Genomic DNA, 23,354 nt, shown 5'->3' with positions numbered 1-23,354 from the left:
AATTAAGAACCCATACTTTTCAAATCATAACATAATAGTATTAGCATGAATGGTTCTAATCATTAAAGTATACATAATTGATCATCTAAACTATATTTTCCTCTATCAAGTTAATTTCCATTGATCATCCTTGAGATGTTTCTACAACTTGATTGGAGTCCACCTGTGGTAAATTCTATTGGTTGGACATGATTTGGAAAGGCACATACCTGCCTATATAAGGTCCCACTATTGACATTAAATGTTAGAGAAAAAACCAAGCTATGAAGTCGAAGGAATTGGCCGTAGAGCTCTAAGATAGGATTGTGCCGAGGACAAATCTGGGGTAGAGTATCAAAACATTTCTGCATCATCAAAGGTCCCCAAGAACACCATGGCCATCATTCTTAAATGGAAAAAGTTTAGAACCACCAAGACTGTTCTTAGCGCTGGCCGCCCAGCCAAACTGAGTAATCGGGGGAGAAGAGCCTTGGTCAGGGAAGTGACCAAAAACTCAATGGTCACTCTGACAGAGCTTCAGACTTCCTCTGTGGAGATGGGAGAACCTTCCAGAAGGACATCCATCTCTGCAGCACTTCACCGAGCAAGCTTTTATGGTAGAGTGGGCAGACAGAAGCCACTCTTCAGTAAAAAGCACATGACAGCATGCTTGGAGTTTGCCAAAAGGCAACTAAAGACTCTCTGACCATGAGAAACAAGATTCTCTGGCCCTACGGTGAAGCATGGTGGTGGCAGCATAATGCTATGGGGATATTTTTCATCAGCAGGGACTGGGAGACTAGTCAGGATCGAGTGAAAGATGAACGGAGAAAAGTACAGAGAGATCCCTGATGAAAACATGCTCCAGAGCGCTCAGGACCCCAGACTGGTGAGAAGGTTCACCTTCCAACAGGACGTCCACCCTAAACAAACAGCCAAGACAATGCAGGAGTAGCTTCGGGACAAGTCTCTGAATGTCCTTGAGTGGCCCCGCCAGAGCCTGGACTAGAACTCAATCGAGAGACCTGACGATAGCTGGGCAGTGACGCTCCCCATCCAACCTGACAGAGCTTGGGAGGATCTGTAGAGAAGAATGGGAGAAAATCCCGAAATACAGGTGTGCCACTCTTGTAGCATCATACCCAAGTAGACTCAAGAATGTAATCGCTGCCAAAGATACTTCAAGAAAGTACTGAGTAAAGGGTCTGAATACTTGTGATGTGATTTTCTTTTTTGCAAAATTTTATAAAAGCCTGTTGTGCTTTTTCATCATGGGGTATTGAGTGTATATTGATGAGGGGAAATCCATTTTAGAATAAGGCTGTAATGTAACAAAATGTGGAAAAAGTCAAAGGGTCTGAACACTTTCCAAATGCACTGCAGTTTTACAAACAGGCATGCGCAATGTAGTTTACAATTGGAGTTACTGTTAAGGCTTTCTTCCGATGAAAGAGAGGAGGACCAAAATGCAGCGTGGTTATTATTAAACATCTTTATTAAAGATGATAACGAACATTACAAAAACAATAAACGTAACGTGAAAAACCGAACCAGCCCTATCTGGTGCAAACTAACACAGAGACAGGAACAGCACTCAAAGAATATGGCTGCCTAAATATGGTTCCCAATCAGAGACAACGATAAACACCTGCCTCTGATTGAGAACCACTTCAGACAGCCATAGACTTTTCTAGATAACCCCACTATACTACAATCCCAATACCTACAAAAACCCCAAGACAAAACACACCACATTATTAACCCATGTCACACCCTGGCCTGACCAAAATAATAAAGAAAACACAAAATACCAAGACCAGGGCGTGACAGATACACCCCCCCAACCCCCAAGGTGCAGCAGCACTGTAGAGGAGGAAGGCTCTGGCAGCTCCTTGCAGACTGGCAGCTCAGGCAGCTCCCTGCAGACTGGCAGCTCCTTGCAGACTGGTAGCTCTGGCTGCTCCTTACAGACTGGCAGCTCCTTGCAGACTGGCAGCTCCTTGCAGACTGGCAGCTCTGGCAGCGCTGAACAGGCAGGAGACTCCAGCAGCGCTGTAGAGGAGGAAGGCTCTGGCAGCGCTAAACAGGCGGGAGACTCCGGCAGCGCTGGAGAGGAGGAAGGATCTTGTAGCGCTAGACAGGCGGGAGACTCCGGCAGCACTGTAGAGGAGGAAGGCTCTGACGGTGCTGGACAGGCAGGAGACTCCAGCAGCACTGTAGAGGAGGAAGGTTCTGACAGCGCTGGACAGGCGAAGCGCACTGTAGGCCTGGTGTGTGGTGCTGGCACTGGTGGTACTGGGCCGAGGACACGCACAGGAAGCCTGGTGCGGGGAGCTGCCACCGGAGAGCTGGTGCGTGGAGGTGGTACTGGATAGGCCAGACCATGCAGGCGCTGGAGCTCTTAAGCACCGAGCCTGCCCAACCTTACCTGGCTCGATGCCCACTCTAGCCCAGCCGGTCTCTCCAACTCCATTCTCCTATAACCCTATAACTCCTATAACCGCCCACCTGTCTATTTCCTCCCAAGTCGTATAATCCAGACTTTGTTGCTCCTGCTGCCACTACCTGTCACCACGCCGCTTGGTCCTGTTGTGGTGGGTGATTCTGTTAAGGCTTTCTTTCAGACCCTGCGCCTGCACTCCCTCCCAGACCACTTCCGAGATGCCCACTACAGGCGCCGGACTCCTGCCTTTCTGACCTCCTCGTACAGGTGCCTGTGATCTAAACCTACTCGGGCAACTTCAACCTCAGGGTGCGCACGCAGCCACTTGGCCGCATGACCAAAGTGCCACGGCAGCTGTTCCGCCCGAGGACCCGTGTTAGACCACACCATTACGCTTCTCGCCTGATACGAGAAGAACACCCGCAGGAGGTAACTGGACGGGTGTATTAGCAAGCTCCGTTAACAAGAAGGAAACAAAAATTGCGTCCAGCTTGAGGGGGAAATGTGGTACCCCCCTACCTCCCTCCCCGATGGGACAGAGCATGCATGCCCTGGCGACCCACTCGCACCTGCCACTCCACATGAACTGAAACACAAGCCTCACTAGAGGCTTCCTCAGACAAGCCGGCAATGGGTAGATGTACGCCAAATACAAAAGAGACGGCAACACATCCACCTTTAGGACCAGGACTTTGCCCATAAAAGACAAATACCTAGCCTTCCACATTATCTTCCTCTGTACCACTGCGATACGCATGTTCCAGTTTAGCGTCACTGAGCCGGAGGTCTCAAAATGGACCCCGAGAATCCTCAGGACCCCCTCACAGAGAGATAACCCCCCGGGCACATCCGTTCTACCGCGTCATCTTCCGAAAAACTTGACGGAAGACTTTGCATGGTTCAGAACCGCTCCCGACGCTCGGGTGAAATCCCCAAAGATGGCAAGGGACCTTGTAAGGCACGAGTCCTTGCACAGCAGCAAGGAAGTGTCGTCGGCGTACTGCGTCATCTTAACACGCAGCCCACCACTTCCAGGGATCAACAAGTCTTCCACCCCTGTGTCTGCCCTAATGGCAGCCCCCAGAGGCTCCATGAACAGAACGAAGAGGAGAGCCGAGAGTGGACACCCCTGCCTGACCCCAGACGAGAGGTCAAAAACATCACCCAAGTGACTATTTACACTAACTCGGCACCCCGCTCCGACATATAATGTACGAATCCATCCTATAAACTTCTCCCCAAATCCTAATCGACCTAACACTCTGAATAAAAATGATCTATTCACGCGATCAAAGGCTTTCGCCTGATCTAGCACTGCTACCATTAAAGGCAGTCCTCTATCTTCAACCCAAGCGATGGAGTCCCTGATTAACTGTAGGTTCCATCTAATAGAGCGGCCCTCTACCCCGCATGTCTGATCTTCATGGACGACGTAGGGAAGGGCTGTGCGCAACCGGTCTGCTAAAACCTTTGCAAGTAGCTTGTAATCTACACACAGCATGGTCAACGGCCGCCAGTTGCCAAGGTCTGTTACTTCCCCCTTCTTATATAAAAGTGACAGCACACCAACAGCCATTAATCCCCCCGGGACCCCCGTCTCAAGGATGGCCTTCAAGACTTTGAGGACCACTGGTCCAAGTATACCCCAAAACTTGAGATAAAACTCAGCCGGCAGCCCATCCATCCCAGGCACCTTCCCTTTTCCCATCCTCCTAAGAGCGCTCTCAACCTCTTCTAGTAAGATCTGGGCCTCCATCACTTCTCTAATGTCCTCTGGCAACCGCCTGGACAAGTGTTCTAAAAACACATTTCCCTGCTCTACATCTATTTACCTTTCCTTAAATAAACCTTGGAAATGATCAGTTGTCACCCTGACCATATCCTCTGGTTCTCTAACTATACTACCATTTTCTTCCCTAACGCCATGCATTACCTTCCTACTCTGTCTGGCCCTAACCGACTTAAAGAACATAGCAGAACAAGTCTCATTGTGTTCTAGAAAGCCACTATGCGCACGCTCCAGGAAAGCTCGAGCCTTCCGCTCCTGCAACTCCCTGAGTTGCGCCTTTAGGGTTGCGGATCTCTCCAGGTCAAACGACCCGCCGAGGTTGCCTGCCTCGTACTCGAGTTCAATTAACCGGTGGATACGATCCACCTCCCTCCTCTCTTCCCTTTTTTTCCTCTTGCAATACTCTATTATAAAATCCCTAATCCTCACCTTAACTAATTCCCACCACTCTAACACCCCCTCGCACATGGACCGGAGGTCTTCAAGCCTCCAAAAGAAACCAAAAAACCCGTCAACAAAAGCCTGCTCCTCCAGCACATCCCGATCTAACTTCCAGTACCCCCTACCAAAGAGGCAGACTGGCGACCCCACCTGCAGGAGCACCCCGTCGTGATCCGAAAAGAAAACAGGCAACAGCTGCCCAGACAACTTACCCAAAGACCTGGGTACAAAAATATAGTCGAGCCTCCGCACAACCCCCCTGGAGTTGCGCCATGTAGGACCGGCCATTTTCGGAGTAGTGTGCAGGCCACCATCAACCAGACCATGGCAAGCCATTAGCCCGGTGATGGCGCCTCCACTGCTATCCCCCCCTATTCCTAAATCTGTATTAAAATCCCCCTATCACTAATCCCCCCCCCCCCAATACCCCAAACCAACTCCCCCTTGTCCCACTCCCTCTTAAACCTACTAACATCCCCTCCATCCCTCAGGTGAACCCTCTGTAAAAAAACAAACATCAAACCCCACACCCTCCAAATAACTAAAAACCGCCCTCCTCTTAACCTCTTGCTCCTACCTGGCACGCAGGCGTCCCATCTAGAGCTCTGGAAATGCAAATGCGCTACCCTAAATGCTAATAGTATTAGTTAAAACTCAAACGTTCATTAAAATACACATGCAGGGTATTGAATTAAAGCTACACTCGTTGTGAATCCAGGCAACAAGTCAGATCTCTAAAATGTTTTACAGCGAAAACATAGCACATATTTATGTCAAACCACCACCGCAGACATAGCTCATTAGCATAGCCAAGTAGGAAAAAATATGCAATCAACAAACGCAGGATTAAAAAAAAATCTTTTCACTAACCTTTTGAAATCTTCATCAGATGACAGTAATATAACATGTTACACAGTACATTCATTTTTTTTTTCAATAATCTGCAATATATATCCATAAATCTCTGTTTACAATGACGCATCGTTCAAAAAATGCTACTAAAAATGACAGGAGAAATGAAATAGCTCCAGCAGATAACGTCAGCTAACAAGGAATACACATCATAAACTTTGACTAAATATGCATGTTTTACATATGTATAGGAAGATACACTTCTTCTAAATGCAATCGCTGTGTTACATTTATTTTTAACGTTACAGGTTGCGTTTACTAGGCTATACTAGGAGTCGGCGCTCCAAATGTATCATTATGCCTCCTCTATCTTGGAGTCGACAGAAACCCAAAATTAACACATAAATATTCCCTTACCTTTGCTGTTCTTCCATCAAAAGACCTGGAAGGGATTATACTTACCAAAACAGCGTTTAGTTTTCAAGTCTGCGTCTTTCGGTTCTCAAAATAGCCACATTTCGGTCGAAATGTAGGCAAAATTCAAGTGGATGCGCACCAAAACGTCGAAAATATATATTATATGTCGATTAAACTTGTCAAACTATGTTCATAATTAAGCTTTAACATGTTATAAAGGTGTACAGCAATTGTGAGGACGAAGCGAAACACACACGTCTTTTAATCGATCCTGAAGAAAAGACTTCACCGGAGCAGAGCACGCATAATCGTACACTTTTTTTTTCGCGTGACCGAGACCTTTCGGCACGCTCAACGTCTCGTGAGCGCGCGATTCTCACAATGAGAAGCCCCATTGAAAGCAGGCTTCGCGCTGAACACGTACAGACTGTTCCCAGAGCGGTAGTTGTTTGGGAAGGCGTATACGATGACGTCAAAGTTGGGCCAACTTTTTCCATGACAAGAGAGACTTTGGGAGAATGCATGCCCTGAGACTTCTGCTTTACATAGAGACACAATTTAAACGGTTTTAGAAGCTTTAGAGTTTTATATGCATATATTAGCAACTTTTGACAAAAATTTATCCTGTTTTATATGGGTACCCAATTCCTCTTTGGGTACCCATAAATATGGTTCCCAATCAGAGACAACAATAAACACCTGCCTCTGATTGAGAACCACTTCAGACAGCCATAGACTTTTCTAGATAACCCCACTATACCACAATCCCAATACCTACAAAAACCCCAAGACAAAACACACCACATAATTAACCCATGTCACACCCTGGCCTGACCAAAATAATAAAGAAAACACAAAATACTAAGACCAGGGCGTGACAGTTACCTGCTACATATCTCCAAGTTTGGCGCTCAGCTCTTTTGCCTGCCAGTTGCTCTCAGTGTATCCATTATAGCACAGTGGGTGTATAATACAATGCGTCCATATTGCAGAGGGAGACATTCATAACTAGAGTGCAGAGGCCTTCCCGCCATCCTGTGATAGATGGAGCCCCATTTTGTGTCGCTCTCTTGATTGCTAGCTATAGAATCAATTCTTAGTTTCACAGTGTAATCTGACAAAGGTGTTGATGTGAGAGTGTGCCAAGAGTGTGCAAAGCTGTCATCAAGGCAAAAGGGTGGCTACTTTGAAGAATCAAATATAAAATATATTTAGATTTGTTTAACACTTGTTGGGTTACTACATGATTCCATATGTGTTATTTCATAGTTGTGATGCCTTCACTATTATTCTACAATGTAGAAAATTAAAGAAATAAAGAAAAACCCTTGAATGAGTAGGTGTACAAACTTTTGACTGGTACTGTATATGTATAACCAGGATTTTGGAAAATCTCCCGCTACCTCATTTTCTTAACAGGCGACCCCTAGTTTGGGAAATGCTGCCTAATAGGCCACCCTTACCCTACTACAGTATATTGAAAGCTGGTTCAACAGCAATGAGTCTAGTGTCTTTCTTATCCTGGCCTAGGGTGGCAGGTAGCCTAGCGATTAAGAGCATTGGGCCAGTAACCAAAAGGTCGCTGGTTGAATTCCTGAGATGACTTGGTGAAAAAACTGTTGATGTTAATGCTCTGTTGATGTTAATGCTCTGTTAATGCTCTGGATAAGAGTATCTGCTAAATGTATTTGTATTTCCATGCATTCGTCAAGTAGCCTGTTTCTAAATGGTCTACTTGTGAGGCATTATTCACATAGGCCTACCTGCAGTGTATAGGCTACTCCATTTGGCTTGTATCCACCCCCGCCTCTTGTCCGGTTATCCAACATATGTGCGGCTCCTCCAAACATATGCAAATGATTCAGTCCTATAACAGCAGGCCTAGGTTATATCTTGCTTATTGATAACGTGCCTCACACATAGAATACAATTTACAGGAGCCTAGTATTTTTTATTTGAGGATAAGTGCGACGAGTAAAGGCCTATACTATACTGAAGCCAATTACAACAACGTTGACTGTCAACACTCAAAACACATTGAGCAAACACGGATCTTTTTTTGATTGTTTTAATATTGCTGTTACTTGTTACTGTAGCCGATGCTATTTAATAAACTGTATCAATCCACAATGGACTAGGAAAATAATATTCGGTGACCACAGCCGAATTGGAGTTGATGATGACGCAAAATAATATTCGGTGACCACAGCCGAATTGGAGTTGATGATGACGCAAAGACCATCAATAAGCAACAGAACTTGAGACAATGGCATGCAGTATTGACCAGTGAGGGGTCAAGGACTCGTCACACCTATCATTTATTTATTCATCAAAACCCAGCCCTTTCGAGCCACTGTCAGCTATTGAGTTTATAACTCCCTCAGTGAAAATAGTACAAATATTTGATAATATGATAATAGGGATCATGAATGATTATTTAATACATTCAGTATATATATACATGAATAACCTGTGTGTGTATCTTTCCCAGGTAACTCACTGGATGGGGTAAGTAAGCGTCAAGAGCACCTGTCCCGATACTCCATGCCAGACCTTAGTAAGGACTCTGGGATGAATGTGTCTGAGAAGAGTAACATTGGCACACTGGGTTCCTCTGTCCAGTTCCGCAGCTCTGAGTCCCTGACCTCTCGGCCCTACGGGTACCTGAATGCGCCTGTGCAGGTGGGGTACCCCCTGGGGTACTGGGATTCCCCACAGCCCCTGGCCTTTAAGGGTACAGGTCGTGTGGGCCTAATAGGGAGTAGTAGTAACCTCCGCATGACCCCCATGAGTGAGAGGATCCCTCGTCGTCGGCCGAATGGGCCAGAGCCCATACAGCAACAACAACCAACACAATCACGGCGACGCAAACACTGTGGCAATGGTAATGATGGAAACGGCAACCACCGCAGCAGCGGTCGCCACTACCGGCGTTCTCGACGCTCACGCTCTGACAATGCCCTCCACCTGACGGCCGACCGGGGAAGTCATATGATGGAACCCCCGCACCGTCGTGTTCAGGAGGACTATGACCGTTTCCCCGCCGGCCGTACCGCCCGGGACCTGTTTGGGGTGGAGGGCATAGGCGGGTACAGACAGCAGCCTTACAGACCCTGCCCCCGCACCACCTCAGACCTCACCCTGCACAATGCAGCGGGGGGTTGGGGGATGCAGCCGCTGGGCCTTGGGGGACCACACTTGGGTGGGGAGGGATACGGGGAGGGGGCGGACCCCTGGTGCTCCAGCTGCTCCTCATCCTCTGAGTCTGAAGAAGACGAGGGTTACTTCCTGGGGGAGCCCATCCCCAGACCTGTCCAGCTACGCTACCTCCACAATGAGGAGCTGCGCCACAGATACAGCCCTACAGGGATGGGAGGGATGGGGGGCCCCCATGGACCCATACATGGACCCCTACATGGAGGAAACCAAGGGCAGCTGCACGGACAGCTCCACATGCGCCAAAGGAGGAAGAGCAAGAACTGCATCATCTCATAGATAAAGTTAGGGATGGTGAGAATGGAGAGAGAGGGAGTGGGAGGTTGACAGAGAAAAAGAAAGTGAGAAAGAAAGGAAGGAGAGGGAGTGGGAGGGGGAGAGAGAAAGGGGGGAGAGAGAGTATATGAAAGAGTGATCGTGTGTGTGTGTCAAAGAGAGGCCTATATATATTTGATGTGTGTGAGTTACACAACTAGCTCTATGCGGTGGGGGGGGGGGGTGGTTATACACCTACACAGTATGAGCTAATCAGGACAAGAAGCCTGCAATGGAGTCAGGTGACTAACAATTGGCAAAAACATCACATTTGTATTGTTAACCGTATATTATTATATAGCCCAAGAAAGGTCACAGCATCTGATTGATAAACAGAGTGTGTGTGTGTGTGTGTGTGTGTGTGTGTGTGTGTGTGTGTGTGTGTGTGTGTGTGTGTGTGTGTGTGTGTGTGTGTGTGTGTGTGTGTGTGTGTGTGTGTGTGTGTGTGTGTGTGTGTGTCTTCCACAGATACATAACAGAAATATGGGACAAATTCATAACATTTTACTGCTGTAGTGAATTTACCGGCTGTTATTTAAAACCAGCTTAACAATGTCTAGAAATTGGATTTATGCATGCATAATGTTCAGTACGTCAACAAGGCATACAGATAATACAGCAATTAATTGCAATTCATGCTGGAGTTTACCAACTCTTTAGCATTATTTTTTCTGTCTTGAAACCGACAAGGGATAAATTCACCATGTATGTAAAGTTTAATGAATGCTCCTAAATGACTCAGTTTCAAATAAGTATTGGTACACAACTCCAAGAGCACTAATGGCTGAAGTGCTCACATATTTTATGTACCTACTGGACCTTGGAAAACCACCTGAATGGACCCTCTCATAGCATTGACCAAACAATGACTTATAAGCAGTCCATCACTTACTAACGAGAACCAAAAACTGTCTGGCAAACACCACAGCCCTCCAAAACCAGTCAGCTGGAAGTGTGATTGCGGACGATGTGTGCTAGATAGATGCCATACAGTGTTGTCGTTTACCTCAGTGGAAACCAAGAGCTGCTGGATCTACAGTACAGTTGGCTAGCAGATTGTGTTATCATCCTGTATAAATAGCCGTTGAACCTAACTACACTGCCCTGCTCTCCACGCTTACCAAGGACAGCTCTAGCCTACGCTCCTTGGCCATTCAGGCACAGTAACGTCCTGTATAGTCCTGTTTTCTCCCGCAACATGCTTTGTTTTTCAACGTTATAATATTACTACTAGATAAAACAGATAATAACAATAATAATACCTGTTAAATGTATATAACAGTAAAATAAATGTTATTTAAGTTTTGGATGTAGTAATGTAAATGTTCTGTACATAATGGTCCTAAATATTTATATATATTTTGTAACTACAGAACAATTATTTGTATAACATGATGTAGAGATAGAAAAGGCTTGCATGTTTATTTGTTGATGTTGTGTCATATTGGAATTAAAGTGGATTTCAATGAGCAATGGAAATGTCACATCTTTTGGTGACACGATAACAATAACCATGTTTAATAGGCCATTATAAATGTTTATAAGTGTATATGAATGCTGTAATGCTGCTTGTTCCAGATTTCTGTGGTTGGTTCTAGCTGGAATCCCATGTTGTTTTGGTTGACTGACAGTCTCCGTTCCTCCGGACACCGCTCCCAATACTGGTGTGGAAATACGATCTGTTCATTACCAGTCTGCTGTTATTAGACTGCCTTACTGGCTGGCTGCTTAGTGATCATACATCAATCTAAACGCAGCCAAAAAAGAAACATCCTCTCACTGTCAACTATGTTTATTTTCAGCAAACTTAACATGTGTAAATATTTGTATGAACATAACAAGATTCAACAACTGAGACATAAACTGAACAAGTTCCACAGACGTGACTAACAGAAAGGGGGGATCAAAATCTAAATTAACAGTCAGCATCTGGTGTGGCCACCAGTTGCATTAAGTACTGCAGTGCATCTCCTCCTCATGGACTGCACCAGATTTGCCAGTTCTTGCTGTGAGATGTTACCGCACTCTTCCACCAAGGCACCTGGCAAGTTCCCGGACATTTCTGGGGAGATGGCCCTAGCCTTCAACCTCCGATCCAACAGATCCCAGACGTGCTCAATGGGATTGAGATCAGGGCTCTTCGCTGGCCATGGCAGAACAATGACATTCCTGTCTTGCAGGAAATCCCGCACAGAACGAGCAGTATGGCTGGTGGCATTATCATGCTGGAGGGTCATGTCAGGATGAGCCTGCAGGAAGGGTACCACATGACGGAGGAGGATGTCTTCCCTGTAACTCACAGCGTTGCGATTGCCTGCAATGATAACAAGCTCATTCCGATGATGCTGTGACACACCGCCCCAGACCATGATGGACCCTCCACCTCCAAATCAATCCCGATCCAGAGTACAGTCCTCTGTGTAATGCTCATTCCTTTGACGATAAACGCAAATCAGTGTATATAGACTCCCCCCTTTTTTTCTACTGTGTTATTGACTTGTTAATTGTTTACTCCATGTGTAACTCTGCTCACACTGCTATGCTTTATCTTGGCCAGGTCGCAGTTGCAAATGAGAACTTGTTCTCAACTAGCCTACCTGGTTAAATAAAGGTGAAATAAAAAATAAAATAAAAAAAATCCGACCATCAACCCTGGCGCGACTCGTCAGTGAAGAGCACTTTTTGACAGTCCTGCCTGATCCAGCGACGGTGGGTTTGTGCCCATAGGCGAAGTTGTTTCCGGTGATGTCCTGCCTTACAACAGGTCTACAAGCCCTCAGTCCAGCCTCTCTCAGCCTATTGTGGACAGTCTGAACACTGATGGAGGGATTGTGCATTCCTGGTGTCACTCGGGCAGTTGTTGTTGCCATCCTGTACCTGTCCTGCAGGTGTGATGTTCGGATGTACCGATCCTGTGCAGATGTTGTTACAAATAGTCTGCCACTGCGAGGATTATCAGCTGTCTGTCCTGTCTCCCTGTAGCACTGTCTTAGGCGTCTCACAGTACGGACATTGCAATTTATTGCTGTGGCCACATCTGCAGTCCTCATGCCTCCTCATGCCTAGGGCACGTTCACGCAGATGAGGGACCCTGGGCATCTTTCTTTTGGTGTTTTTCAGAGACAGTAGAAAGGCCTCTTTAGTGTCCTAAATTTTCATAACTGTGACCTTAGTTGCCTACCGTCTCTGTAAGCTGTTAGTGCCTTAACGACCGTTCAACAGGTGCATGTTCATTAATTGTTTATGGTTTATTGAACAAGCATGGGAAACAGTGTTTAAACCCTTTACAATGACGATCTGTAAAGTTATTTGGATTTTTACAATTTATCTTTGAAAGACAGGGACGTTTCTTTTTTTGCTGAATTTAGATGCTCAATACGATGGCCCTGAGCTGACTGCTGCACACATTGACCACCTTTATTGGGTAGTAAATGAGAAAAATATGTAGATCAGGTTGATTTAATACTGTAAATATAATTATGCCATTTAGCAAGTTAAATGCATACATTTTACATACGGGTGGTCCCGGGATTCAAACCCAGTATCCTGGCATTGCATGCGCCATATTCTACCAACTGAGGTACCGAGAATTTGCAGTTACTGGTAGATCAGGTGATTTGCAGATCAGGGGGTCTAGGGAATAGCACTAATACAACACTGAATCAAACACCCATATAATTTTTATGAGCAGATTTATTTTAGAAGAGTGAAAACATTCAAACGTTGTGTGTAAATAGATTCTTCCTCTGTATTAGATATAATCATCCTTGTATATCAACATAGCTCATATATGTACAATTATCATGTCATGTATTTTTTTATATATACAGTGCCTTGCGAAAGTATTCGGCCCCCTTGAACTTTGCGACCTTTTGCCACATTTCAGGCTTCAAACATAAAGATATAAAACTGTATCTTTTTGTGAAGAATCAACAACAAGTGGGACACAATCATGAAGTGGAACAACATTTATTGGATATTTCAAACTTTAACAAATCAAAAACTGAAAAATTGGGCGTGCAAAATTATTCAGCCCCCTTAAGTTAATACTTTGTAGCGCCACCTTTTGCTGCGATTACAGCTGTATGTCGCTTGGGGTATGGCTCTATCAGTTTTGCACATCGAGAGACTGAATTTTTTTCCCATTCCTCCTTGCAAAATTTCTCGAGCTCAGTGAGGTTGGATGGAGAGCATTTGTGAGCAGCAGTTTTCAGTTCTTTCCACAGATTCTCGATTGGATTCAGGTCTGGACTTTGACTTGGCCATTCTAACACCTGGATATGTTTAGTTTTGAACCATTCCATTGTAGATTTTGCTTTATGTATTGGATCATTGTCTTGTTGGAAGACAAATCTCCGTCCCAGTCTCAGGTATTTTGCAGACTCCATCAGGTTTTCTTCCAGAATGGTCCTGTATTTGGCTCCATCCAACTTCCCATCAATTTTAACCATCTTCCCTGTCCCTGATGAAGAAAAGCAGGCCCAAACCATGATGCTGCCACCACCATGTTTGACAGTGGGGATGGTGTGTTCAGGGTGTTGCTTTTACGCCAAACATAACGTTTTGCATTGTTGCCAAAAAGTTTGATTTTGGTTTCATCTGACCAGAGCACCTTCTTCCACATGTTTGGTGTGTCTCCCAGGTGGCTTGTGACAAACTTTAAACGACACTTTTTATGGATATCTTTAAGAAATGGCTTTCTTCTTGCCACTCTTCCATAAAGGCCAGATTTGTGCAATATACGACTGATTGTTGTCCTATGGACAGAGTCTCCCACCTCAGCTGTAGGTCTCTGCAGTTCATCCAGAGTGATCATGGGCCTCTTGGCTGCATCTCTGATCAGTCTTCTCCTTGTATGAGCTGAAAGTTTAGAGGGACGGCCAGGTCTTGGTAGATTTGCAGTGGTCTGATACTCCTTCCATTTCAATATTATCGCTTGCACAGTGCTCCTTGGGATGTTTAAAGCTTGGGAAATATTTTTGTATCCAAATCCGGCTTTAAACTTCTTCACAACAGTATCTCGGACCTGCCTGGTGTGTTCCTTGTTCTTCATGATGCTATCTGCACTTTTAATGGACCTCTGAGACTATCACAGTGCAGGTGCATTTATACGGAGACTTGATTACACACAGGTGGATTGTATTTATCATCATTAGTCATTTAGGTCAACATTGGATCATTCAGAGATCCTCACTGAACTTCTGGAGAGAGTTTGCTGCACTGAAAGTAAAGGGGCTGAATAATTTTGCACGCCCAATTTTTCAGTTTTTGATTTGTTAAAAAAGTTTGAAATATCCAATAAATGTCGTTCCACTTCATGATTGTGTCCCACTTGTTGTCGATTCTTCACAAAAAAATACAGTTTTATATCTTTATGTTTGAAGCCTGAAATGTCGCAAAAGGTCGCAAAGTTCAAGGGGGCCGAATACTTTCGCAAGGCACTGTATATGTCACAGGGCTTAGAATTAATTAGCTATACTTCAGTAGGAAACACAAGGGCAATAGCTATATCTTCCATCACATTGTCAAGAGCAATATTGAAAGTTGATAACACATCATAAATGATTGAGTTTCAGTAGCAGTCACGATCACAGGTCAAGACAGAGCTTCCAGAAGGCTGAGCACCAGGAGTGACTTTGGCCTGACTGACCAAGGACACTAGGACAGGCCAGCTCATGAGTCATGACATAGACTCGTGCTATTCAACATCGGCAATGTCACATACCCAATTAGCACGTATACAATATTGAGTTTCATTTCTGAGCTTTGTGAGATATGACTGTGTGTGTATGTTTTGGTATACAAGCACACCACTTACACAGGTTAAGACAAAGGGGAGTGTGTGTCACTGTGGTGATGGTTCCCTGGTGTCATACTCCTCTATGAACTGTTGCATGGCCTCTACACAGCGCAGGCCGATCTCCCCGAGGTTCTCCTTCAGAGACGGCTGGATGGGCCGCTCCAGAGACGGGTCCTTGGCAATCAGCATCTTCACCACCACGCCAAACGTGTCACAGTCCTGACGGTACACCTGCATAAAAAACAGTCAGCATTTTCACCACCACACTTAACTGTGCATCACAGTCCTAAAACACATAGTGTACACACTAAATCTATCTACTAAACCACATCATCTTCTAATCTAAACTATATCTTCTAAACCCAACCAAACGATGGCACAGTCCTAACTGTACACCAGCGTGACATAAAACACACACACACACGCATAAACATATTTTCATGGCACGTGAGAGGTTGTTTTGTGGCTCCTGTTCCAGTGAGGAGCGCAGATGGTCTAAAGAAACTCAGCTCACAGAATTACCAGAAGTATTCAGACACAGGAGAGGAGCAGGCAAACAAGAGACTGGAGAGGGGGAAATAGGAGTGAGGGAGAGATAGAGAAAGAGAGGGGGGGGTGAAGATAGAATAATCACTAGAGATAGAGCGGTTGTGAAGAGAGGGTGAAAGAAAGAAGGTGAAAGAGAGAGGTTAGAAAGTAAAAGTGGGAAAGAGGGAGAGAGAGTTCTGGGAGAGATGCTTGGGGCAAGAGGTCCGTCATGTGTGTGCCATTACCACGGAGTGGATTAATAGTCCAAGGTAGCAGCACACACGCACAGAGAGCTGTTCACACCATGCAAAGGTGTATGTTGGTTGGTTCTTCGATCCTTTTGGGGACATTTCCCACATCTCATGAGGACAAAGGCTATTTTAAGGTTAGGGTTACAATTAGGGTTGGTTGGTGCCTGCGTGCATGAATGCGCAGCCTAGCGGTTAGAGCGTTGGGCCAGTAACCGAAAGGTGGCTAGTTCGAATCCCCGAACCGACAATGGGAAAAATCTGTCATTCTGCCCTTTAGCAAAGCAATTAATCCCCCACAACAAACATTTTCTATTTATTGTGTGTGTGTCTTTGGAGGACGAGTATTTCAACTACCTGTTGCCAGACTGCTCTCACACAGAGCCTACCTTCTCCAGTTACCATGGAGATGTGAAGAGCGAGAGTGAACTTCTCATCAGTCGAGTGGTTGGAGAGACAACACCCAACACACACACACCTCCCACTGACATCGCTTCATGTGATGTTCTGTCACATTAACTGTGACGTATCCATTACAGCGCGTGTTTAAAAACCTATTGAAAGACAACCGAACTACGCCCATCTGATGACTGATTTATGATGAAAAAACCTGGACAAACAACCTGACAATAACAGGAGCTCCATCTTCGGCATAATTCAGAGTCCACAGAGGCAGAGAGGTGATAGTCCGGGGTCCCATTGTGACATAGCTGCTCTGAGAACACAATCCGCACAGCCCGAATGCACACCTCCTCACAATTCCCATCCAACATGGCTCCGTGTACGCGTCCTCTATCTATTTCAATGTGTTGACAGTTGGAGAAATTGCTTGAGCCACACAGATAATTCAAAAAGTATGAAAGCCAACGGTCCAATATTCTAGAACACTGCTGTGTGCACGTGTACACATTTTGGACTCTGATAGGCGCTTAAGAGTGATTGGAGGTAAACAACCCAGGGATGTACAACATCACCATGTATTGGCTCTGATCATGACTGATTACCTATTCAACATTTCAGCTGCTAAAAGGAAGAAACAAATTATGATAAATTTGAGGCAGCTTCAGCTGGCCATTTCTCAATTAGTTTTGGCACCGCAGTGATCAAATCTCGGTTTTTGGTGTTTACACTAGTGTAAATCATTTTACCTCTCCCCTACCTGCTGCTGCAGTGTGGTACATCCCCTCTCTTTCTCAATCTGTTTCCCTGTACTGTGAATGGTGCTATACCTGCTCGATTTCTCTCCTCTTCTGTTGGATGGCTCTATTTCGTGCTGTGGCCCTGCTTATGGTGGAGGGGAGCTCTCTACCCCTCTCCCATTCTTTGCTGTGGGATCTCTCCTTCTCTTGAGCCACCTACAGAAACACATGGGTGAGAGACAGTTATAAGCACAGTTATAAGTATTCCTTAAGACCTTAACACACCGTCGGTACTCTGGCAGCACGTGGCTAGTCTGCCTGCGTTTGCCTTTCAGAGCCCATCTGACTGTTGTTGAGTTCCTTAAAAGTGCATCTCTCTCTCTCATTAAAGTTAGCAGGCAGCCAGGCTATTTGAATAATGAGCATGTTTAAACTGAAGACGACGACGACCTTGTGCTCCTCTCCAAGTCAGACCACACAATTACTCCAACTTTCTCATTCTTTATGCTGCGTCTGTGCTTTCTCTGTCCTTCCAATTCCTATCACACCAAGGGGCGTGGAGGACACACACACACATGCATACACACACACGTTAATAATCTTCCCGAGCAGTCTAGCCAAGATTGCTCAAATGTTTGAGGTTTCTTTTCATTCTGTGATTTGAAGGACTGTGAAAGAATGTGTGTGTACTAAATATTTTTGATCGCGAACATCATGGGAAAAGATATGCACTCAGGTTTCTATTCAACATGAGGAAATGTGTTGCAATGCGTACCTCCCAGTGTGGAGCATCTCACTTCTGAGGAATTGAAGCAGCAGTCAAGCAGGGAGGGATCATTTGTGTGAAGCTACCTTAGTGGCTAAAAGTTTTTTATGATGAAAGAGGCCTGCATGTTGTACTTTTTGGAAGATGAATGGAATGATTAGACTTTTTTGGCCACCACCATACACTACGGGAGTAGGACAGCAGATACAGTATGTGTGCACTACTGTGTACAGCGCAGACTCCCCCCATCCCAGAAGAGGCAGAGAGGAGTGGTGGAATGTGGACTTACTATGAACGACACAGGCTGCTTCTCCTTCTCTCTGCTGGGGCCTGCAGAAGACCTGAGAGCACCTGCAACATAACACAGACAAACCACGTCTTCACAACAATTCAACACACTCTACCAGCTCGGGAACAGATGGGGGGGGGGGATAAAACAGATGGGGGGGGATAAGTTAGAGCTAAACTACAGCAGATGACATCTGTGATAAACTCGAAAATCTTTGATTGGCACAGGTGGTATCTCTAAATTAACTATCTCTGATTGATGCTGGGACTCCTCAATCTACCCTGTGTCCTCCTCAACTCTCATCACATTGGTGTCTCTAGCTGCAGGTACAATTCAGGCCTAAGCTTCCCCATCGCCATCTCTCTGCGGGCAGCGGGAGGTTTATTGTCTACAGGCAGCGCGCAGGGGCTAAAATGAATGTTTCTTTAAGCACAATCCATTGGGTGTGATTTGAGAAAGCTGCCTAGCAACATTTGACTGCAGTGTGCCTATATGAGGCGATAGCTTTGTTAGGGCTCAGTATATACAGCTGGCTGTCTGCCTGGTACTTCACTCCCTCTTTCTCCTCATTTTCTTTTGCTTTCTCGCTCTCATTTTCTCTCTCTTTCTGTAACACACTATAGAGATGAGTCACCATAATAGCATATCTCTCAGGCACATAGAGCAACCTGTTCCTCACACAATCTCTCTCTCACACACTTCCACAGCACTGCAGTCTGCGCAGAGACTTAGCAGCTGAATTAAATAGGAGAAGAAAACACCACTGTGGTTGAGAAAAGCAATACAGCTCATGTTATCAACACCAAAGAGAGTAAAGATGACATGTATGGTTTCTATTGCAGGTAACAAGACAAAGGTCTTCTTCAGGCAATGCAAAGTTATTCAAGAAAACACTTTCAAACATGATAGAGAATGGGGCTAAACCATAAGTGCTAATTGTTGACTTGCAAGCACATCGACTGTGGTCTTACAAAACTCTTCATGATAATAACGTGATGAGGAGAAATCTGATGATCAGAAACATGTAGGAATATACAGTGGCTAAATACAAATGGTTAATAGTGACCAAATCAAATGTTATTGGTCACATGCTCCGATTACAACAGGTGTACTGTGAAAGGCTTTTACTTACAGTACGAGCCCATTCGCGACAATGCAGAGATCAAAAGTAAGACAAATATTTGCAGGAAACAAATAAATGAAACAGAAACACGAACAAAATGGTATGTGTGAGTGTGTGGGTAGAGTCTAGAGACCAGTTACCCACTTATTCAAAACGCAAAGACAGCACCTATAATTTGATGAATATCTACCAATGCCGTGTGCAGCCAGCATTATGTAACATTGTCATGTTATTGCTTGGTGAATATCAACCACCGGGAATGCTGATGAGCAAAACACATTCCAAACGTAGCCTATATGTCAGAATGGAAATATTATTCCTAGTCAACATGGCCACTGCTTGCTCACACTGCTCTCTAGTGTTCACAAGAGGAAAGTGATATAGGTCTAAGTATGTATTTCCTGTACTTTTAAACTGCCAAGATATTTCGTTCATGGCACAGATGGTAAGAGCTCTTACCCTGTAACCACCGAGTCATTTGGTCTAACCCTCCCTAAACTGCTACGTGAGTATAAACCTACTGCTGTGTTCTTTAGGAGTAGAGGCCCTGGCGGGACCGCTCCTGTCCATGTTCCTCTGGTCATTGTACTGGTTGTTAGGGCACGGGGGGCCTTGTGGTGGGCCGGACTGGTCCCTCCAGTTGAACCGTGGGCGAGGGGTGAAAGGGTGGTACCTTTGGAACCCAAAACTGAAGCGGGGCTTCCGGAATGAATGATCGTCCCTTATGAATCTATACAGGAAGGAAAACAGTAGAAAAAATATTTATACTACCGTTCAAAAGTTTGGGGTCACTTGGAAATGTCCTTGTTTTTGAAAGAAAAACAAAACATTTTGTCCATTAAAATAACATCAAATTGATCCAGTCCAAATACAGTGTAGAAATTGTTAATGTTGTAAATGACTATTGTAGCTGGAAACGGCTGATTTTTAATGGAATATCTACATAGGCGTACAGAGGCCCATTATAAGCAACCATCACTCCTGTGTTCCAATGGCACATTGTGTTAGCTAATTCAAGTTTATCATTTGAAAAGGCTAATTGATCATTAGAAGACCCTTTTGCAATTATGCTAGCACAGCTGAAAACTGTTGTTCTGATTAAAGAAGCAATAAAACTGGCCTTCTTTAGACTAGTTGAGTATCTGGAGCATCAGCATGTGTGGGTGATTACAGGCTCAAAATGGCCAGAAACAAAGACCTTTCTTCTGAAACTCGTCAGTCTATTCTTGTTCTGAGAAATGAAGGATCACAAAGAAGAACATTCGTGAGACGCAGAAAAAATGAAAAGATACTGGAGGAGTGCTTGACGCCATCTGTCAATCATGGTGGAGGCAATGTGTAGGTCTGGGGGTGCTTTGGTGGTGGTAAAAGTGGGAGATTTGTACAGGGTAAAAAGGATCTTGAAGAAGGAAGGCTATATCTCCAGTTTGCAACGGCGCTTAATTGGAGCAAATTTCCTCCTACAGTAGGACAACAACCCAAAGCACAGCTCCAAACTATCATTATTATTTTTTATTTAACCTTCATTTAACTAGGCAAGTCAGCTAAGAACAAATTATTATTTACAATGACGGCCTAGGAACAGTGGGTTAACTTTTACCTTGTCAGCTTGGGGATTTGATCTAGCAACCTTTCGGTTACTGGCCCAACACTCTAACCACTAGGCTACCTGCTGTCCCAAACCTGCTGCCCCTAACCTGCCACCCCAAACTATGCAACAACTATTTAGGGAAGAACCAGTCAGCTGGTATTCTGTCTATAATGGAGTGGCCAGCACAGTCACCGGATCTCAACCCTATTGAGCTGTTGTGAGAGAGAGCTTGACCGAATAGTACGTAAAGAAGTGCCCATCAAGCCAATCCAATTTGTGGGTGGCGCTTCAGGAAGCATTGGGTGAAATCTGTTCAGATTACCTCAACAACTAGAATGCCAAAGGTCTGCAAGGCTGTAATTAATGCAAATGGAGGATTCTTTGACAAAAGCAAAGTTTGAAGGACAAAATTATTATTTCAATTAAAAATCATTATTTATAACCTTGTCATCATCTTGACTATATTTCCTATTCATTTTGCAACTCATTTGATGCATGTTTTCATGTAAAACAAAGACATTTCTAAGTGACCCCAAACTTTTTAAAAGTAGTGTATATGGATGAGTGAGTGAGTGAATATTTCTACAACCTAATCTGAATTGGACGAAAGTGGGTGAAGATAAGGAAATGTTGAAATTATCAAGAGCAAACCCTTGAACATTTACAAGGTTGCTCTGAAATGCCCTCTAATCTTACCGCGGTCTGTAGAATTTTCCTCCAAATCTTGGTCTAAATGAACCAGTTATTCTGGGTCTAGGTGGACTTCTCATTCTTCTGAAAGGTTGTTTCTCCTCCTGAAAATGTCACATAGTAAGCTAATTACTGTTCTGGATGAGAAACTATTTTCACAGTGCTCTAGCCTTTTTGCCAGATCTTTATGCAGTAAACAAAATAATATGACAGAAGAGTTGGCAAAAGCACATACAGATCTGGGACTGTCTGGGACCATGCTAAGGCGGCCGTTACACACAATCACTCAAACACAACTACAGTTAAATTGATTGAATGACTGATTGGTGTATGGATTATATACCTCAGTGTTATTTTTGATAGGTACGTCGCTGGGCCTCTTGTCACGTGACTCTTCACTGCGTTCTTTGTGTGGCATGGTGGAGCTCTTGAAAGTGAAAGTACAATCATATCAATAATATGGGGGGGGGGTGTTGAACTTTACTCTAGTGTTTTTAGCTGATGTGTAACTAATGCATTTGTTTCTGGGATGGGACTGCCAGTACAAACCGAATGTGCAATGTTCACTTGTGCTAGAATGACCACAATTCTTGAATAATATTCTTGCAACAATAATTTAGCCGATCCCCCAAAACAATGCATGTTTGTTTCAGTTGTGAACAGGATATTGCATTGGCTGGACAATAATTCCTTCACAATGAAACAATCAGGAAGTGGAGTTTTGGGTAGGGATTACAGAATTAGGGTGCACTTCACTTCTTGTGTAAAACACTTGGTTAATAACATAACAAACGAACTGACCGTTTGACAGATGTTTCCTTCAATGAGACAAACCAGAGGAGGCTTTGAATGATTAGGACATAATAATATCGGGTTTATTTACCTTGCCCTGTGAAGATTCCTGCTGCCGTGGATCCATTTCTTTTGTTTAGAGGAGCCAGTTTAATTTTGTTGTCTCCAGCAGCGCACGTTTGATCTTTAAGTCTCGTCTTGTATTGCTCTATGACATTCGTTTAATTGTCACCTCACAGGATTTCTTTCGAGACAGCTTCATTTTGGTTTCGATTTCTATGCGAGCAATGCAGAAGGTGTAGCCTAGTGGTCCCTTGTGGACATTCAACTTCTCGTTTTAAAAGGCTGTGTAGGTAAGCTTTCCAGAGACAGCACACCACTGAGTGGGTAATATTAGCTGACTAAACTCAACTCCATGGTGATGTCAATTTCTGGTAACCCGATGAACCGTTGGTGGAGTTAATCGGACACTTCGTTCAACATAAACTGTTTGCAAATGAACCTGTCCTATCACCAGGTTTCCTTAAAAACCAATTTGCAAAACCAAGAAACGCGGATAAAGAAGGCTTGTTCAGCCATATTGTGCTACTCGGAGTTGTCACCTGTGATTTGCGTTCCTGCCAAACCTGTGACTTTTACCACAAACGCTGTCCGATTATTGCCACAAGATGGCGTGCTGAGATAACATTTAGACTTCTCAACTACTTGTTTGATTAGAATGGATCATAGAGCTGGCTCGACTGCTAATCTTTGTCATACTACCCATAAAACCTAGCGGTCACACGGGAAATGGTTCCAACCGTTTTTCCATCATATATTTTTCCCATAGGGAATTTTAGAAACACTTCAAATATGGGCTTATGTTTACCCTGTTGTGCTGTTTTGATAACTGTGTAAATCTCTCTAGGTAGGACAGGGTGACTTTTATAAATATGT

At 44.5% G+C, this 23,354-nt stretch overlaps 2 protein-coding genes across 2 annotated transcripts in view; one reads left to right on the top strand and one right to left on the bottom strand.

Moving 5' to 3' along the window:
• LOC124021219 (prickle-like protein 2) overlaps nucleotides 1–9,475 on the top strand; it is a 142,286-nt gene extending 132,811 nt beyond the window's left edge. Inside the window, exon 9 of the mRNA XM_046336568.1 lies at nucleotides 8,413–9,475. Within this exon, the coding sequence (XP_046192524.1) occupies nucleotides 8,413–9,416 (1,004 nt within the window). The 3' untranslated portion in view covers nucleotides 9,417–9,475. The remainder of the gene's footprint in view (nucleotides 1–8,412) is intronic.
• Nucleotides 9,476–14,782: 5,307 nt separating this feature from the next.
• On the bottom strand, nucleotides 14,783–23,040 carry LOC124031660 (periphilin-1-like). The gene is made up of 7 exons (XM_046343168.1): nucleotides 22,510–23,040; nucleotides 21,970–22,053; nucleotides 21,633–21,730; nucleotides 19,867–20,075; nucleotides 18,223–18,284; nucleotides 17,258–17,383; nucleotides 14,783–15,483 (listed from the first exon to the last, which is right to left on the bottom strand). Exons 1-7 carry the CDS (start codon nucleotides 22,543–22,545, stop codon nucleotides 15,298–15,300), a joined length of 801 nt encoding a protein of 266 aa, XP_046199124.1. The 5' UTR covers nucleotides 22,546–23,040; the 3' UTR covers nucleotides 14,783–15,297.
• Between the last annotated feature and the right edge of the window lie 314 nt (nucleotides 23,041–23,354).

This window comes from Oncorhynchus gorbuscha, linkage group LG03 (genome assembly GCF_021184085.1).
Source record: "Oncorhynchus gorbuscha isolate QuinsamMale2020 ecotype Even-year linkage group LG03, OgorEven_v1.0, whole genome shotgun sequence".
Taxonomy (NCBI): Eukaryota; Metazoa; Chordata; class Actinopteri; order Salmoniformes; family Salmonidae; genus Oncorhynchus; species Oncorhynchus gorbuscha.
The sequence above is the reverse complement of the archived record's forward strand: the minus strand, read 5'-3'. Positions and strand labels throughout refer to the sequence as shown.

Bases quoted from the DNA above. Each gene is read 5' to 3' on its own strand.
- LOC124031660 (XM_046343168.1), bottom strand. From the start codon at position 22,545: ATGGATCCACGGCAGCAGGAATCTTCACAGGGCAAG. The intron at 21,731-21,969 runs GTATATAATCCA...TGACATTTTCAG, and splicing joins CTATCAAAAATAACACTGAG to GAGGAGAAACAACCTTTCAG. The intron at 18,285-19,866 runs GTAGGTTTATAC...GTTATGTTGCAG, and splicing joins TACTCCTAAAGAACACAGCA to GTGCTCTCAGGTCTTCTGCA.